At 41.2% G+C, this 19,485-nt stretch overlaps 1 protein-coding gene across 1 annotated transcript in view; it reads left to right on the forward strand.

Annotated features, from left to right (window-relative positions):
* SHOC2 (SHOC2 leucine rich repeat scaffold protein) overlaps window positions 1-19,485 on the forward strand; it is a 66,070-nt gene that overhangs the window by 23,158 nt on the left and 23,427 nt on the right. The window contains exons 2-3 of the mRNA XM_035329818.1: window positions 2,408-3,341; window positions 16,670-16,807. Of these exons, the coding sequence (XP_035185709.1) occupies window positions 2,639-3,341; window positions 16,670-16,807 (841 nt within the window). The 5' untranslated portion in view covers window positions 2,408-2,638. The remainder of the gene's footprint in view (window positions 1-2,407; window positions 3,342-16,669; window positions 16,808-19,485) is intronic.

A 19,485-nucleotide genomic window follows, 5' to 3' on the forward strand; every position in this document is an offset into this window, starting at 1 on the left:
GAAACTTATTTTTTGTCCCTTACTGTCAAATGAAACGTTAAACGGGCATGCTGTAACGGGGAGCGCCTCCCACCCGCTTTGTTTTTTCAGATTGCAAGTCATTGCTGGTGAAGACAGTGAAATGCACGCAGCTTGCTTGGAGCATTTGCCCTCCTGAGCTCCTTTCACCAGCTCTAGTCTCCCACTGGCTTTCCTTTCAGAGTCTCCTTCAAAACCTGCTTCTGCAGCGCCCGTCAGGCATTAACTGAGTCTCTCTTGTCAAGGCATAAATTTGACTGAACTGAAAGCTCATGAGAGCAGCAGCCTTTTTGGTGGGGGGCAAGAGGGGTGCTTCAGGGGCTGGCTCTGTAATAATATTCTCAGTATTATCAGGGTTTAGAACCTGGCTGTGTTGGTACTGGATTCTGCTTGCTACCTTTAGTACTGAAAACCAGCTGACAGACACTTGAGGCTCTTACCCTTTAGTCAGCTGCGTTTTTGCATGTGGAGTCATTGCATTTCCTACTGCTGGAGGTTTGCAAGCATGTAGATTACACAGGGCCGAGAACAAGCTTTAAAATAGAACGTGGTGAGGTTGGTAAGCTTGAGATTAGGGCAGGTTAATGGATGGTGTAAAAGCTGGGCGTAAAATCTTAATCATACAATAAGGAACTAGCTTGTGCTGCTTTGGAAATCTCTGGTGAAAATGTCAAAATTAAAAGCTGCTGCTCTCAAGCTGCCGTAGCCCTTTACAACAGAGCGCTCCAGCACGCGGTGACTGGAGGCAGCAGGGCTTTGGTACGTGTTTTGGAGCACAGGCTTTGTGATGCTGCAGCAGTAATGGATCAGGGTGGAGGGCTGGAAGCTGCCTCCTGGGGAGGGTTCTTGTGAACTGTGGCAGTAAACAGCCTGATTTGTGGCAGAGGTGAAATGTCTTGTCCTCCTTACCCTGTTCCTAAATAGATTTATTAGGTTTGTTTTTATGTGAATGAATACATTGAGCAAAGTGTGCTTGTGTGTTCTTTGAGCGCATGTTTATACTTGAAGGTAAGCAAACACAGTGTAACCGTGCAATTAAAAATAGCTGCTTAGGCTTTGCTACAAGTTTCTTGTAGTTCTAGTTCTTGATGATGGTTCAAGCATGCAAAATATTACTTAATTAATTTTGATTATCAGCTTTATGAACTGGTGCAGAAGATGGAATGTCATGAAAGAGAAGGGTTCCTGCAGTGCTTTTAAGGAGACTTCAACAGCTCTTGTGGCTGGGAAAAGCAAGGCGCTCTTCTGAAAAGCAAACAGAGCTCTCCCTGTCGATGAGTGCTGCCCAACGAGGGAAGGTTGGCCCTAGGTTAGGGCTAGGTGGACTAACATGGGAACGTGAAATTGTTGCAACTGATTCTCCGTTTCTTTTCTTCCGTGAAGATAACTTCACAATGCTGAATGCTCTGAAGAGGTTTTTGAAGTTCTCGTTTGCGTCCTGTGTTTTGAATTGAAATGTGAATCTGCACTGCTTCCTGTGATGCGTGATGATTTTGTGAAAATGTAAAAGGGGCTCTGCAGGTTTCAGACACTTGTTCAGTTACTAGGCTGCATTATATTCACTGGGGGGAAGTCAAGGTATTTTTCAAAGATGTACTATCCAACACTTAGGAAAAACTCCTTCCTAACTTTGCTTGTCTGGAAGCAAAATGTGCTATATTCCTTCAGAGCTTTCAGCTGACTTCTCAATTGATTTTTTCTTTAATGAACTTCTTCAAATATTTAAAAAATCTTTGTTTATGTCTTTGAGATATATGTGCCCGGTGACAGCACGCTGTTTTGTGTTAAAAGCAGAGACCTGTGGTTCAGAACGGGTCAGGAGGGAGATCTCAACGCGATGTGTTCGTGTTACAGTGCCGTGGCAGATTTAATAGAATGTCCCGAGTTGGAAGGGACCCACAAGGCTCATCAAGTCCAACTCCTGGACTCTAGATCGAATTGAGGCTCTCTTTTGTTGAAAGAATAAACCTGCATAAGTTTGTTTGAAGAGACAGGCACTTAAAATTAAAGCTGATCTTCGGTGACTGGGCTCAGAGGGGAGAGAATATTCATGTTGGTGACCAGGGTGTTACGCTCAGCTCTAGCTGTGACATCAGGTGGCAGCTCATGACTCAGATGGAGTACTGAAGGCAGTGTCATGCTTAAGAGTTGTACTTTTCATTCCTTGTGCGTACTAATTGCCATAGCTCTTCTACTGCAGTGGGTCTTCTGAGCAGTAGGTGTAGTGTTTTGTGTTAACGTTGGGTTTTTCATTGGTGCTGGAAGAGAAGGACAACTTATTAACTTGAGTGAGTGAGTGCTGCCTGAAAGTAGAAATATTTAAGGTTTAACTGGAAGGGAGGTTTTGTATTTACACTGACTTTGGCTTCTTTTCTCTCCTGTGTTACAGAAATACTAATACGGAGTGCTTGACCTTCTAATCCCTAACAGCTGAATCTCCTGAGGATTAGGAAAGAGTGCCTTCAGAACCAATATGTAGCAAATGGGTATCGTACCTCTGAAGCTCCTCCCTTGGTTCAACACGTGCATGTTTTAAGGATCCTTGTAGCCTCAGCAGTGAGTTGTTCTCATTAACTTCAGAAACGGATTTCATGTGGTGCTTGCTAAACATTGAGTCACCATGAGTAGTAACCTGGGAAAAGAAAAGGACTGTAAAGAGAAGGATCCAAAAGTCCCATCGTCAAAAGAAAGGGAGAAGGAGGCCAAAGCCTCTGGAGGATTTGGGAAAGACAGCAAAGAGAAGGAGCCTAAGACCAAAGGGAAAGATGCCAAAGACGGAAAGAAGGACTCCAGTAGCACGCAGCCTGGGGTAGCTTTTTCAGTGGACAATACGATAAAAAGACCTAATCCAGCCACAGGTACCCGCAAAAAATCCAGCAATGCTGAAGTGATCAAAGAGCTAAATAAATGTCGGGAAGAGAATTCAATGCGCTTGGACTTGTCCAAGAGGTCTATACACATGCTTCCATCCGCTATCAAAGAGTTAACGCAGTTAACAGAACTTTATTTATACAGTAACAAACTGCAGTCTCTACCAGCTGAGGTGGGCTGTCTTGTGAACCTGATGACACTGGCCCTGAGTGAAAACTCACTCACCAGTTTGCCCGACTCTCTGGATAACTTGAAGAAACTGCGCATGCTTGACCTGCGGCATAACAAACTGCGAGAGATCCCGTCGGTGGTGTACAGGCTAAGCTCTCTCGCCACTCTTTACCTACGCTTTAATCGTATAACTACTGTGGAAAAGGATATCAAAAACTTGTCAAAACTCACCATGCTTAGCATACGAGAGAACAAAATCAAGCAACTACCTGCTGAAATTGGTAAGCGATTGCACTGATTAAGGGCTTAATTCAATGCTTAAGTTAATTTTGCAATTCAGTTATGTATACATAAACTGCCAGCTGTTCGGGTGCTCTGCTACTTCTAAAATGTGCATACAATTATGGTCCTGGTCATACAGTTGCAATCTTAGCTTATACAAAAAGTAACCAATACCCTCGATGTATATTTTTTTTTAAAAAAAAACAACACCCTTTTTTCTTCTTAATCCATCGTTTTCAAACCAACTCTATCTTGTTTTCATCTTTTGCCTTGTGCTTTCACATATTGTGTCTTTGGAGCCCAGATGGTTTAAAAGAAAAAAGAAAAGATACAGGGGCACATCTTATTTTTGGATTTCTTTATAAATCATTTACAAACTGTTGCAAGTTATAAACACATTATGGGCATGTTAGGGAGAGGTATGGCCACAGCAATAGGAGGCAGAGAAGGTAGCTACATGCTATTACCATGAGCAAGCTGGTAGTGCAGGTTAATGATTTGTGAAAGCCTCTACCTCTTCTCAGTCATGAATATATTAATACATGGAATCTCAATATAAAGTGACCGAATGTTGTATGCACGGTTGATGATTCTTATGACTTTTTAATGAGTAATATTTGTTTTTCCAAGGGTTGTTACAAAAGTTTGAAAGATGGTTACGTGAAACGATACGAAAGTGGCTTATTGATTTAAATAGTTTATTACAAAAAGTGTGGTGGATTGGCTGTATATCAGTAACTCCTAAGTTGTTCCCAATGGGTTCTGATTCGTGGAAAATATCTCTTCATCAGACTGATCTCAAGCAGTGTTTCAGTAACTTATGTGATTCATAAAAGGGAGAGTGCATCATAAGCTTTTTCTCTAGGTAGCTTCAGTTTTTAAAACACAAGCATAGCTTAGGTGGAGAGGGAACAGAAACTTCATGCATTGGAGAAGGTTGGAACAGTTTCTTGAAGTGTGGAGAAAATCTTGTAGCAGATCCTTACTCCTTGTAACACTGAGTAAGAATTCCTAAGCCCTGTGTTTATAAATGGATATGGGACTTTTTCCTGTTTTCCCTGTCAATACACCCGTGCATTGGCTCAATTAAGCACTACTGAAGTTGTCCCGATGTTCACTAATTTTGCAAAGTTTGAGAAATGCTCATTTGTATCCCAAACTGATCTCTTTCAAGCCAGCAGTGTTTGCTTCCTTCTGCACTTTGATATTGGAGATATATAATGTAATAAAGAACTCCTGGGCACTTCCTAAATGCTGATGTGCAGAGGGCTTCTGCTTCATCAGGGAGTGAGGAAATGTAACGAAGCTGTCTGCTGGTGGTGTCAGTCTTTGGCTCCCCGTGGGTGCTGTTGGAGTGGATGCTGTTAGAGCCACAGAAACTCATTTTTGCTAGGCAGATATGGAACAGTGAATACGGTACGTTTTCTGATAAAAGGATTTTTCAGTTGGCAACTAGCATCTTAGCAGTCCTGGGAATTTCCCCTGGGAGAGCTAAGGAATGATAATTTTGACCTATTATTTGACACTTCAGTTTCAGCCTAACGGCCCGAGTCTCACGAATCACAGAGCCAAGCTGAAACGTGCTGCGTGTTGCTACAGACATGGAAGAACTTGTGACCAGTTCAGTTGGCTGGGTTATGTTATGCACTTGTCAGTACTTTACCTGTGTCTGTTCTGTGGCTGTTATTAAATACAATCTAGCAAAGAGTCAGCTTCTGAAGTTCATCTGGGGATAATTCTGCATAAATTTAAATTAATAGTAGTCTGTAAAGAAAAAGCTTTCTTGTGATGTTGCATTCCAGTGTTTGGTGTTGCTCTTTCCAAAGGTTTAGTAGGTGTGTTTGATACTGCAGATATTGTTGCTGGTGGAGCTGCTTTGTTTCTCTGCTGTTTTGTTTGTGAAATCTCATGGTTAGGTTTCCACCCAAATACATGGTTTCTCCACATGCAAGTGGTCAAAGTAGTCTTGAAAGAGATCGTGTGTAACAGTTGCATGGAGAAAATCAGTTATTTCTTTTATTTGCATTTTATTTTGCCTTTTTTCATGTCTTGATAGCGTACTGGCAGAGTTCTCGGTTCTTCATCAAACTCCAGCTTGAGAACACGAACTCCTTTACTTCTCTCTGTGTATCCAGAAGTTAGGCGTTAGTGTTTGTATTGTGGTAATGGTTCTATTCCTTTTGTGGCTCAGCACCTTGCTGTGGAAGGCATTTTAGAAGCACAAGTGCAAGAAGACTCACTCCAATGAAGAATTTCGAAGGGCTTTCACCACGTTTAACAGCAGACTTCATGCAAAGCCCATTTCTCTGACTAGGTTGCCTGTAATTGAATCACTGGAAAAATTAGTTTAAAGGATTTTGAAGTTTAAGAAACACAAAATTTTAACTGTCAAAACACACAAAACAGCTATTTGAAAATCTTTTTTTCTCAAGTAGGGAAAACAGACGAGACAGTTTCACTTCTGTAATTGATTTCTATGCGCTGACTTTCACGTCTCTTTGTTTTGGTACACAGATGAAATGTTTGAGTTGGACACAGCTGAGAAATGAAACTGCTAAGAAATGTATCTCTTACTTTCCAATGGAATTTTTCTGTTTCTTTAAACACTTTTTAGTTCTCTGCATTTTGCATGCACACTTCAAAAAATACTAGTCTTTTTAAGCCCAAATGATCTTAATTTGTACATTTGTAATACAGTTTCCAAATATTACACACAAAGCTGAACTTAATAGTAAACATTCTTGTATTATCGACTTGTAAATAACACAGAAATTTTTGGTGCTGCAGAGCAGGAAGTAAAACGAGGCCATTATCTTTTATAAAGCAATATCACGCGGAACATTTCAAATTCTTTTTAAAAATACCCCATTGTTCTGAGGCCCAAGGCTCACATATCTGATGGTGAGCTAGTGTGCTTATTTGTAGGTCTAAAAATTCACAGATTATGTAACCTGCTGACTTGTCCAGCGAGGAAGAGTCTGGCAGCGCTTGGCTACAGCCTGTTCGTGTAGCTACCCTGGTATGCAAGTATGCGAAGAATCCTTGGTTTACGTTTGGTAGACATGCTTACTAAAAATGTTGCCCTGGAGAAAAAAAAAATGCAGACCCCAGGCTTGAGGTGTGGGATGTTGCTGCTGTCCGGCAGCAAGAAGTCCCTTCACAGTGCCGGGGCTGACTGTGATGTCTTATCCTGGTGCTGAAGAGTTTTGATGGCTTCCACTGACCACACGATATCAGTCCTGTGTAGTTATAAAAGGCTTTCCAACTTTAGGGACTTGCTGGTTTAAAATACAGGGTCGCCCGATTTTGCAAGCAGTCATCCTATTTAATTACTTTTCTAGGAATCTTTAGTCTCCAGCCTTGTAAAATACAATTTGTTCTCCTTCTGCTCTCAATGAAAGAAATTGGAAGCAGATTCTGGAGCCTTAACGCTCTGATGTTTGAGACCTTTCTGCCAGCAGCCAGTAAGTCTGTAACCAGCTGGTTTCTGTGCTTGCGGTGTAGCTCTGTTTTTACATGCAGCACTTTTCCTCTGTTGCTAATATTTGCTCCCCCATTGTATTTGCAGACACCAATCACCTTCTCCCAGCAATTACTCAGGCTTCAGTTTTAATTCTTGCATAACATCTCCGTCCCTTCTGTCACCCTGCTATCCGTTTTCTATATTTTCTCTTGTTTTGAACGGAGAGCATGCTTGATTAGTACGGTTCCAGGTCAGCATTTCCCTGTTTGTGCTGGAGGTAACTCATGGCTCTGGATCATACTGCAGCTTTCAGACTGTCACTGTACAGGTGCTTGTGTGGTCACCTCAGATACATGCACTCTCTGCCTTTGGTGTTCTCCTCTGCCAGAAGACAACCCTGAGGTCCTAGGATAAAGGTAGCATTTAAGCATAGCCTTACTTCTTTACACTACTAAATTTCGTACAGTTTCTATAGTTTTTAGTTACCTGTTTCTTCCAATGCCTTCAGGTTGAGAAGACCCTTGCTTTCTGACTAGTCTTTACTGAAGACACGAGACTGGTCACGAGGTGGATTCTGTAAGAATCCTGGAGAGGTAACCTCCACCCAAGCTGATATTTAACTTTCAGTCCCTTTAAGTCCATAGCAAGTTGCTATCTTGACTTCTACCAGTTGCCAGCTGAGTTTCCTGGTTATTTTCTACATGCTACTACATCAGACATCTTGGCAGAGTCTAGGTGGACTAGAAGGAATTAACTAGGTCTTCAATACTTTTATATAAAGCTGTGTCTAGTTTCATGCCTTTTGTTAATGTCTCCTCCTAAGTCTGGTGCTCTGTGTAGTGTTTAGATGCCCTTTCAGAACCTCCCTTTGGCTTTTCTCCTTTCTTAAATCTTGAATTCTTTTTCAGTCCTGTGGCAGCATTCCTTGTTTGATAGATGTTTTGTCAGAGCCATACTACTGGTTATGTGATTTCAAAATAAGTTTCTAGAACCGCCTACCTGGGCCATCCACTGCTTGCTGTGCAAGTGCTAATACTAGCAATAGATGCCTTTCCGGGAAACCTGAAAATGAAACATTTCTGAAGAGCCCGAGTGAAAGTAAAATATCTTACATAATGTTGTTTGCAAAACGTGTAGTTCTTCAGATTTTAAGACGAATCTGCTCAAAAACTACTGAGCTGCTACAGTATGTATTGCCTCGAAGAGGTTCCAGAGGAGATGAACCTTCCGCCTCTCAACTGTCAGGAAGCACTCTGATACTTGTTTGGTTCTGCTTTGGTCTTTAAAGCATCTTCAGTAGTTAAACAACACCAACTTGGATAAGGTGACTACTGTGGGGGAAAAGCCGCTTTGCATTTAAAGTGAAGTGTTATCTATAGTTAGTAAACAGGTGTGTGTGTTTGTCTCTTTTTTTCCCCCCAGAATGCAGTACATCTTGGTCCCATGCCTCCACTTGCTTTACTATGGGTAGGTAGGATGATGACAGTAAGCTTTTGAGTCTTCCAATATTTGGATTTCCTAACTTTAAATCACAGCTTACTGAGCTCTCTGAGTAAACCAAAGAAAGGAGAAAATATTCTCTGTACTTTGGAAAAAGATTTTTAGGAACTCAGCAAATTCAGGCACTAGGAAGGTAGCAAGTCATTGCTACCAGTCTTTTACTGGACTTCTAACCACTTTTCCAGCAACATATATATTGTTTCTACATTTTTAATGCAACTGAAATGATTTTGATAGGCTGTGTAGTAAGCTGAAATCCTGATATGCATTGTTTTGTTTTCAAATATAAATAGATCTGTTTGAAGAAGATCTAAAAATCCGTAAAAATACATTTAACTGAAAACATACGTGGAAGCTGTTTTAAATCCATTCTTTCTTGAATGTTTAGCTAAAAGATCTGTTCAAGAGTGGCTGAATTAGGGAGGGTTTTCATAAAATGGCTGTGCTGGTGTGCAACACCTTCATGATGCTGAAAAGGGCCGTGTCCCCTCCTGTCCTCCCAGCTGCTCAGTCCTTCTGCCTCGTGCATCTGAATTGTTCCTCGGTGAGCTCATTTTTCTGACTAAACTGGCAGGATATGATTTTGCTACTTTTGTTTTCTATTACATTAATTGAGTTCAACGAAATTTCAGATAAAACAGGCTCTGGTGTAAGAGGAGCAGTGGGACAGCACGGACTGCAGCAGGGAGAGCAGGACTGCGGCTTCTCGCAGCGCTGAGTTGTTAAATCAGCTTGGCTCGCTGCAGCTCACTTGTGAAATCTCCCAGGTAGCATAGCTTGTGTTGTATAAAAGCACATGAAATGCACTGCAAATGGCTTGAGGAAAGATAAGCTACTCTCTACAGAGCCATTGAAAATGCATCACTTTACAATTTCAGAATCTTTCTTCCTTTTTCCTCCACACCTTCCATCTCATGTTCCACAAAATCCTGTGTGACATGGGTGTTCTGGTAGCACCAGCTTAGCTCCACCTTCCTAGAGCATCATTTTATTTATTTATTTATTGGAATACTTGTGAGATTTTAGGTACACAAATTTCATGGCGGCAAAGCTGCTCTTTGTTGCTCTGTGTACCTATTTTTTCTTGTAAGCGTACATCTTGCCCAATATCCTGCTCCTGACTGTGGCCCTAAACAAATACGCTTGTCCTGCTTCTATGCAGACGTATACAAGGCTTAACCTGACTCCTTTCCCAGATCCCAGCTGTTCTCATATTGGGGATTTCCTGAGTCTGGCACAGATTTTCTATTTAAGAATTCTCAATAGACTCCTCTTCCAAGGGCTTGACCATTTTTTTTCCCTTAAAGATTTATAAACTCTGCTCATCCTTGGCAAGGTCCACAGGTTTGCTTTGAGTGCAGCTTTTGATCGCTTCATTTAATGAGCGACAGTTCTCATGTTCCGAGATGGCCAGCAGTCATCCTGATCTCTGTGCCGTTCCCGATTTGGATGTCGTTCCCCAGGTTTTGCTTCTGAACACTGATGGGTTGTTTGAAGCCCATCACCTCATACACGAAGCTAGATACATTTTTTTTCCCTGGTCCCCCACAAGCATTGCTTTAAGGTATATAGGGGAGTTTAATCTGTCATTTTGTTGCTCAGTCACTCAGGCTTGAAGTTCTTCTGCAGTGTTTCACTCTACCCTTGTCCTTATGGTCATGAATAATTTAGTTTCAGTCAGGAGGCGGCTGCTGCTGCTCAGCCCTCGATGGAAAGCTCGTTGTTGTGCACTCGCTGAACGCGTGCACACTCCAGGTGTGGAAGCAGAACCTACCTGCTCGCTTGGCTGTTGAATCTCTGGTGGCATCCATGGAAAAAAAACGTTAACAGGAAGGAGTCCACATGGAAGCTTTGCCAAAACAATCTCCAAGGATAATTGTGGAAATGAATGCACAAGGTGGACTCTGGCTTCATCACCATATCTGGTAAATTGTCCATTCCTCTGGGGTCAAAAAGTTGAAGATTAGAATGGAAGAATGTGAACGCGATGGTGAGTCAGACAGGGAACATGAGAAGGAGGAAAAACAGAGGAACTCTTCTGGGTTGAGGCCAAGCAAATGTTTCGATTTGCAGTCTGCTACTTAAGCTAGCTTTTTGCATTTCTTACATCTAGAGTTTTATTGTGTTCTTTCACTTTATGCTGAAGGAATTGTTTTGCGCAATCAAGTTGATAATATTTTCTTTACCAAGACAATGTTGTGTGTTACACAAGTTTTTGACTTTCTTCTTTTCAGCACAGAGATCAAATAATAATATTGTCAACACAGTTGAAATTGCATCTGCTTAGTTTCTGCAAGTTTCTTAAGACTCCAAATATTGTGTTTTCTGTCTGTGAATGCGACTCTTATTCTGTGGAGAATCTGGTCAGGGCTGTTCTGCAAGGGAAATATTTTTAGATTGTAATTCAGGGAATCTGCCTACACCAGACTTGGAATGTCTCTAAGAGTCTCGTCTGTTCTTCCCTTCCCCCATCTACCCAATATTTAGATCATTTGTGGTTTCTTCACTACTTTGAAACTTTTTCATAACACTTGCACCTGTTTGGTTTTCAGTAGCGTAGACAGCAAAGCAGATGCGTGCAGCTGCATTGCTTCGTGTCTGCTCCATGCTGAATATAGTGCCTCTCTACTCAGTGACTGCTTGGTTGCAAAGCTGCGCAGCGGTGCTCTGAATTTCATTTCCCCTTTCTTGGCAGACCTGACAATACAGAGAAATACTATTTGTACGTAACAACCTCTTTTTCAGTTTCAGCAGTTTGAAAGTTGTGTTCGTGGGCTCTGCTGTCACGCTAACATCCGCGAATCCAGTGGTTGAGAATATCTTTGTATGTTTGTAGTCTAACGTGGTTAAAGCCCGACCTTGGGAACCAAAGTGTAGTAAGTACAGGTTTCCATACACGTGTGCTGTTCCCTAGATGTCAGAACACGACTCCTTAGTTGATGTGGTTCTGGTCACTTTCTTGAGCTGCAGGCAGGGTGAAGAACTTGATTTTGGCCAGCTTCAGCTTTGGTGCCTGGCTTCTGATTGCCGTGAAAGCTCATGTGGGGACTCGGATTTGTCTCATCAGCTATTTGGTAAATTTGTCCTGGTTGCGTTGTTTTCAGACTGGCTTTACGATAATGATTAAGCAGTCCTGCCTCCTTGATCTGCTTGTGGAGCTTACTGGAATGAAGTCCTGGTGGTATTGCAGGGAATGCTGACAGCTTGTTAGAAATCCAGCATTTTTTTTGTATCAGTGCTGCGATTATTTTAACTGCTGGAGTACTTCGTAAGCACTGAGTAGAGGGGCATAATCAGCCTACCCTCACTAATGCAGCAGTGTGTGGTTAGCCTTTATTATTTGTGCACGCTGCTGTTCCTCCCTCAAAACGCACAGGAGCCAAGATGTGACCCCAGGCGCAGCCCCTCCAGGACCCCAATCCTGCTCGGCTTCATGGGGCTGCAAGGCTTCACGGAGCTGCGCTTGCCTTCCTCCAGCTGTGCCTTTCTTCCCGCTGCTTTGTGTGCCCGTCTCCATCCCTGTCTGCAGCCCTTGCTGAGGCTGTTCTGCCTCTGTCATATGTTTAAAAGGTCGTTTGAACATGTTTTTATTTGTATTTCTTCATTGTTTATAACTGAAAGTAACAAAAAGTGTTTTTGCTGTTGTCTTGTTGGAGCTTGTTTTAGACTTGATTTTTAGCCTTTTCACTGAGCTTAGCTTCTGCGTGGTTGAGCGGTTCCCATAACTAGCTTCTGTTTTACACTCACGCATTTTAAATATTGCACTGTGCTTATTTATTTATATGAATATTGTAATTTCGATATGTAAGTAATTTGGAACCATATTAAGATTTCTTTCTTTCTGCTCTATAACTCTTCTGTATAGACTGTATTTTGTCAGTAATAATTCTAATTCAAAATAGCTCTTTTTAACTGTTGAGCAGTTGGTGACATGCAGCAAAAAATTTGTCCTGTCTCTTACAATGATGTACTCAACCCTTGCGTCCAGGGATAAGGTTCTGAAATTACATATATATAATATATATATATATAATATATATATATATCAGAACTCTTAAATCAGAACTCTTACCTGAAATAGTTTTACAGACAGACTTAAAAAAAAAAAAGGTTGCTCCCCTCCCATCAGGGAACCTCATGAGAGATGAATGTTATGATTATGGGAAATACTTGAAGTTTGTTCACAGCGTTGCTGATTTCAGATAATTGTTCTTTACAAATTAGATTGCAACCAGAGTGCTGACGCACCGGAGTCAGGTTCCACTTCTGTTTGCATTCTCCTCTTCCTCGCGCTTTCTGTCGGAGTCTTTATCCTCCTGCTGTGTCATCTGGCCCAGGATTTATCATGTTGTGAAGGATTTCACAATTTTCAATCTGCTTAAGCATGGGCAGGCATAGAGTTAATCCGGAGGAAAACAGCTTATATTGTGAATTCTCCTTGCCATCCAAGAGAATTGCCCACCGAGAGAATTTGTGGTGGGAGACACCACAGCCCTTTTGATGCTGACCTATGCTATCTCCCTACGTTACTGTTAATTTGTGAAGCCTTTTATATTGTGTTAATGTAGCTGTGTGCTGTTTTTAAATGGCCAAGAGGAATTTTCAGTTACGTAAGTCAGGGCACGTAGCTCGGCCCTCTTGTCATGACAGGCTTCCCAGGTTGGCCGTGTAATGGGACTGTAGTTCTGCCGCAGCGTGTGGAAGACACCAGTCTCCTCGTAACCCTGTGTTTTTCCAGCAAGCACATTTAACTCTGTCATACCATACCATTTAGCCTCTGTGTACCTCTCAACAGCAGTCAGGCATTGTTCCTCTCCCCCCCCCCCCCCCCTTTTTTTTTTTGAGCAGTGTACTTAGCTGTGTTTTTAGAGATGTTTTTAACTAGAAAGTAGTTGGGTATCTTCAAGAAGTATTTTCTCTGAAAAGTACATGTGAATTGCCTGAAATTTTTGTCTTGTAGACACTTTTAAATTGTAAGATTAAAAGAAAAAAACCCTACATAATTAAGCCTTCTGTTTACGGAGAAACTGTTCTATGTGTTTCATATGGACATTACTTCTCCTTTAAATTTTCTCATTACCAAGCCTGCTATTACATAACATTTCTGCCTGCTTTCTTGGTAGACTTTGGGTTTCAATAGCCTTTTATGTGTAGATTCAGAGCCATAGTGTTTAAAAATTATATAAATCCATCCCCAACCCTGCACAATTTCCTGGTTTGTTTTCTGATTGTCCTGAGGCTGCTCATCTCTGCAGTGCAGTTGCGAGCAGTCTGTAGAGAACTCTTTGCTCGCTACCTTTAGATGAAAATTTTGGCCACTACTTGTGGTGAAACGTCTTCATTCACTTTACCTGTGATAGCATTTCCCGAAAGTACTGCCTGCCCTCCTCTAATGGTCTCTGGTGTCTGACCTTTGTTGGAGAAGTGATTCTGCTGGCCGGCTGAGGCTTATCTCCAGCTGTGGGCAGCACGTTTCTAGCTGGGGTGGTCTTCAATATGAACAACACCATGAGTTCTCCACTCATTAGCCATTTTTTTTTGGTACCTGTACAAATCTTTCATGTAGGAGACCTCTGTTTTTAATTTCTGACAGCCCCTGCCCTCAACACGCGGAGGCCGGGCCGTGCTGGTGGTGCCGAGGCTGGTGGCACACGCAGGCCGTGGGGCCCGTGCCCAGGAGGCGTTAGAAGCTGAGGCTGACGAGCAGGCATGTCGGGTTGGCCTCATCTGACACAGGGCCTGGCCAGCACTGGTTTATAAAGGATCACACTCCTTGGTTTCCCTATTCGCTCTTCCCATGATTATTCTTCCCAAACCATGCTGACTCCCTGTTTTCCCTTCCTGAAGATCGCGTGGTAAGGCTTGCAGTCCCCAGGTGCTCTTCTTCACATCCCATGGGAAGCATCACAGCCCCACTGGGCTTCCTCTGTGCCTGGAGGCGAGCCCCCACCATCTTACCCAAACATTTTTCCCTTTGTTATGAGAAGCATATCTGATGGAAGAATTTTTTCTTTGTCCTGGAGAACAGCAGGATAAGTATACCTGGCATGTTTTCTGTTGACTTGCAGGGTCTCGGTGTTTTACCTCAGCAATCCACGTTAAAGTATTGAAAGAATTTCACTTCCCCTCCCCTCTCCTTCTGCCTTTAGGCTAGGAAGGACACTTTGGTGAGATGCTGTCAGACCACAAGTGTTCTTACATCCAGGAGCAAGATTCCTTACAGAGCAATGTGAACTAAAAGCTGAATAGTAGATACTGAATAGTATCAATTGAAATTGTTCTCCTTACGTCTCTGTACTTCATGATGGGACTTTAACTTTGGCTTGACTGGCTACATAAACCTGAGCTTCTCTTTTTTTTTTTTTTTTTTTTTTTCTTCTTCCCAGAATTAGCTCTGAGATGTTTGTGGCAACACGTTATCTTGCTGTTGTCAAAGTTTTCAGCAGGTGCAAAAGGGAAATGCAGCAAATGGTACTGCAGAAATCCAACTCTCTCTTCCACTTCAGCAGATGTAGAGTGGGAAGAGTCAAGTAAATGAGAAATCAATGTGATGAAATGAAATTTGTGCCACGTTGAGTTTGACATCATTGTCAAACTGCAATGCAGGTGTGCAGGGAAAACAAATGGAAACAAGATAGTCAGGACTGAACTTCAGTAGTTGTGAGGTGAAAAATCCTGACCAAAAGTGCTATCAAACTTGTTGGGTTTTCTTATTAAATATAATATGGAGTTCTTTTTTGGCTCATTTAAAGGGAGAATAAAGTCTTCCTCTAGGTTTTTGTCCTTCTTCTACTGCCTTCTACACTTTTCCCACTTCTTTTCATGAATATCACGCAGGTGCTTCTACCACAGAATATTAACTCTTGCTCAGCCTTCTTGAGTTTGCTTTCTTCTGCCTATTAATGGCATTGAATCGTGTGGTTTATGCAGCAAGGTTGGATATCGACTCTGGTTGCCTGAAATACACTTGAATGCTGACTTGAGAGGTGAGCGCACACAGCCATGAAGGCAGTGCTTAAGGATTACACTTTCATGTGCCTATTTTCTAGGAAAAACATCCCAATTTGGGTCAATAAATGCAGATAATAGTCACTTTTACATAAACTTCTTTTGGCTGGATTTTCACAACTGTTTTCTGATAATCAATAAGAGTTTGTGCTACCCGCAACTCAGATACAGAGTCTTGAGTTCATAAATATATTAAAATTTAATAAATTGTTATTTGTGATCTGCTGATGATGTAATACATAGACAGTCTACGCATCAGAACTTGCCCAAGCCCAGCCTGCGGGAAAATCCCTAAAGGATCATGTCAAAGATACAATACTGAAGCTTAAAAATAGACAGTCATCCCTCAAAAGGAATTTGCTTCTTTTCCAAATTTGTTACTCACTCAGTGATGCTCTGATACACAAATACAGTGACCTTTACTGGATAGAGTTGAACCTGTTCAAATCATTTGCATTAATTTCACCTCCATTAGATCCAAAAAATATGAGCACATGTACCTGGTACCTGTGTTCATGCATGCATGCACTTTTTCTCAAGCAAACCCAACGACCATTGCTCAGAATGCAGTTTTTGCTGTTAACATAGGTGGAACTACTCTACAGAGAGCTGTGTCTAGTTGAGCTCTTCAGTTGCTATGTAAGAGTCAGGAATGCAACAGAGCAGCAGTAAAGCTGCTCCTAGGTCTAAGCAAGTACACTCCTTTTATCCTTTTTAAGGCTTAACAGATACATCTTTTATTTCAAACTTTTATTGGCTATACCTGTGCTTACATATATATTATATCATAATCTGTATAAATAGTTTTTACAGTCTTCTTATGATATGTTGCCTTTTCTTGATGACTAAAATGATTAAAAATAGCATTTAGGACTTTGGATGAGTTTTGTAGGGTGTCAGCCAAATAATTTTGATGTCTCTTAAGCGTTCATTTTGTGTCTGAACATAACGTATGCTATAAAAGCAGATCTTGGTTTCTCATAATTCAATACAATCCACGTACTCCATGAAGTTTTAAACTTCTGGTCAGCACGAAACAAGTGTGAGGAATGGATTTTGTACTCCTCGTATTCCATGGCTTGAAGTGCTAGAAGAAAATCAATAAATAAGATTTCTTTAGAGAATCTATAAAAAGCTTTATCCAAGTTTTTTTTTAAAAATGTAGATCAGATTTTAGATCTTACTGATAAAATTATGATACTCTAATGCCTTAGTTTATATTTATAATTTCATAGTAGCAATATATATTTATATTATATTATATATGTTTATATATATTTCAGATCCTCATGAAAAATCTCTCCAGATCTGTACGTTAAAGAACTTCATGTTTTGATTTTCCTTGTGTGCTTCTAGGTGAGCTGTGTAACCTCATAACGCTGGATGTAGCGCACAATCAGCTTGAACACCTTCCAGAAGAGATTGGAAGTTGCACACAGATCACCAACCTTGACTTGCAGCACAATGAGCTCTTGGACCTGCCAGAAACCATAGGTATGTAAGGAGGCTGGGGAAGGGAAAATAAATCACTATTTCAAACTGTTCAGTAAGAGGAGCATATTTACAAATAAGTGCTTGGTTGGCAGCTGTAGAACGACTGGTGTTCTGCTCAAGGAAACTTCACCATTGAGATTAGAAGCAACGTGTGTGCCTTACTTTAAATGTAGCTTCTAGTTTTTGGAATTATATTATTAAATGTAGCTGCGTCACAGCGTCTGTGCAGCATTGTCTAAGAAGGAGAGTTTTATACAGAAACAAATCACTTCTAACTCTGATTTAAGGTATTCCGTGAGCATGACTAAGTATTTGCAGCTTGTTTGTCCATTCTGTAATGAAATTAAGCATTTAAAGGAATTAAAGGCTAAAAGAGGATTAGCTGAAGATAAATACTTTGACAGATAGTTTTAACTAACACCTTTGGCTAAAAGAAAAATAAAACCGAAAAGGTAAATGTTTTCAATGAATTCTGTTTGCTTTATGCTTTTGGGTAGAAAGTTAAAAATATTTTTTAAAAAAAGACTTCTCAAGTCAACAAAGTAATTATGCTGTGATGCAATAAATACAGAGGGTTTGTGACTGAGGTTGGGAGGCTTTTTGGTCAGTTACTTAGAGAATCTCATGTAGGAGATTCTCTTATTTAATCTGTTTTAAACAGATGGCAGAAGATGCATGCTGTGACTTTAAAAAGATAAGAAGAAAAAAAGGACAAAAACCAAGGCCATTGTGATTTTAAGCCCTTCTTTGTCACCACAACATACTCAAAAGAATATACATGATCACTTAGACAATGTTTAATGTTCCTTAATGTGTAGTGAAGTGAAGAACCACTTAAAAACACTCCAGCTTTTCTTTTAGCAGTAAATTGTTGTCTGTAGTTGCTGTGGCTTTTTGATTAGAAAGTTTGACTTGAACGGGGTTTACATTGATGAACTATCCACTCTAGCTAAATTTCCTTCCTGGTTTGGTGGTCTTTTTAAACTCTGGAGATCTTTTTCCATCTGGAATTTGCATCTAACTTACACAGTTTGTAAGCACAGCCTTTATTTCTATAGCCGTCTTGTAAATCTTACTGAAAACTGTTTTAAATAAAATTTACATGTACTGTAAATGTCATATTTAGGAAGAGTTCTCTGGATAAGCTGTTAATTGTGGAAAAAAGTCTTTAAACAAGTTGGTGGTTTCCATTGTGCTGTATGGTGCCAAAGATGTACCGAGTTGTTTCATGGTTGGCAGTCATTGAGCTTCCTTGCTTTACAAGGAAAGGTCCTTGGGTGTGAGACACTGAGTTACTTAAGCAGTTAAGCCATTTGTGATAGATAGGAGATTGCTGACTATGCAATCAAGATAGTTTGGACTCTTCTATTTCTCTAGGAAGTTACTGTAAATGTAGGTTGCTTGCATTGAGTTTATAGCTGGTCAAACTGGATTTCTGCATGTTTTCTTTGTTTTGTTTTCCCATTGCATTGTTTTTATAGTGTTTTGAAGTCATTTATTTTTAAATGCACACAGATGTCTCTTTACACTGCTTATCGGAGCTGAACATCAGTGCTGTGTAGCTCAACAAACCACCAAAGACAGATGAATAATTACAGTGCACTCTCCTGCCTTTAACTTTGCACTGGTTAAGCTTTTGCGCCACTGGAAAATCCCTGTTGTTTGTACCGATGAATGTGTCTGGTAGCTGAACACCATATTTAAGTGAAAACGAGAAATCGGTATTTGTGTCGCATAAAGTGTAGCTGACAAATGGCCAGAACTGGAAACTTAAGGCAAAAAGGTTGAGCTCCAACTTAAATGATAATGATCAACCTACATTTATGCATGTTACAGAAAAGGCAGCCGTAGCCAGTTCAGCAGCATTGGCTTTATTTCTTAGTCATCACAGTTTTGGTTCAACATTAAAGCAAGTTGTGGCTTGATTTTTAGATTACAGCTTACTTTGCGGTTAGGATTGTTCAGTGAGAGAATTTGAGTACTGAGAAAAACACCGAGGACGTCTCCCGGCCCCGAGACGCAGGGGCTGGGCTGCAGGACGCCCTGCCCAGCCTCTCGGCCGCTCTCGCCAGTTCCTGCCTCTTCCCTCGCCCGCCGATACCTGCCTGGCGCTGGGCAGAGCTGGCACGTCTTGCAGCGCCTTCCTTCTGCCAGGTTTTGGCATATTTGGTATATAAACACTGTCAGTGCTTCCCTAATTTACATGAAGTGGTGTGGGGGTCGCATACTTGGTACAAAAAAGACCAAACACATTTGCTCGTTATAAATATTTGATAGGCTACGAGCCTCCTGTTGTGGAAGAGACTTTCCATTACTGCCAGATCTGTCCCCTCCTCCCCCACTGACACCCTTCTGACGGAGGCCTGGTTTTGCTCGTGAGAGATGTTTTTGTCAAGCTGCTTTGAAAAACCAGTGGCCCCTTTCGTTTTCTCTTTCTCCTCCCCCCCTTAAACAGACACCCCTGACAGAAAAGGTGAAAAACAAACAAACCTGGAAAGTGCTTACATTTACTGCTGCTCTGTCTAACCAAGTTTTGGTTTTACCACAGAAAGATTCCTGGAACTGCCAATAATAAAATAAAAAGCTAATACTACCAAGAAGCTGTTTTTCTAGCTAGCAGTACCTCCTGAACCGAGGCGGCGTTGGAAGGCAGGGACGCCGAAGGGTGACACGCAGGG

The sequence above is a fragment of the Oxyura jamaicensis genome, chromosome 6 (assembly GCF_011077185.1).
Source record: "Oxyura jamaicensis isolate SHBP4307 breed ruddy duck chromosome 6, BPBGC_Ojam_1.0, whole genome shotgun sequence".
Lineage (NCBI taxonomy): Eukaryota > Metazoa > Chordata > Aves > Anseriformes > Anatidae > Oxyura > Oxyura jamaicensis.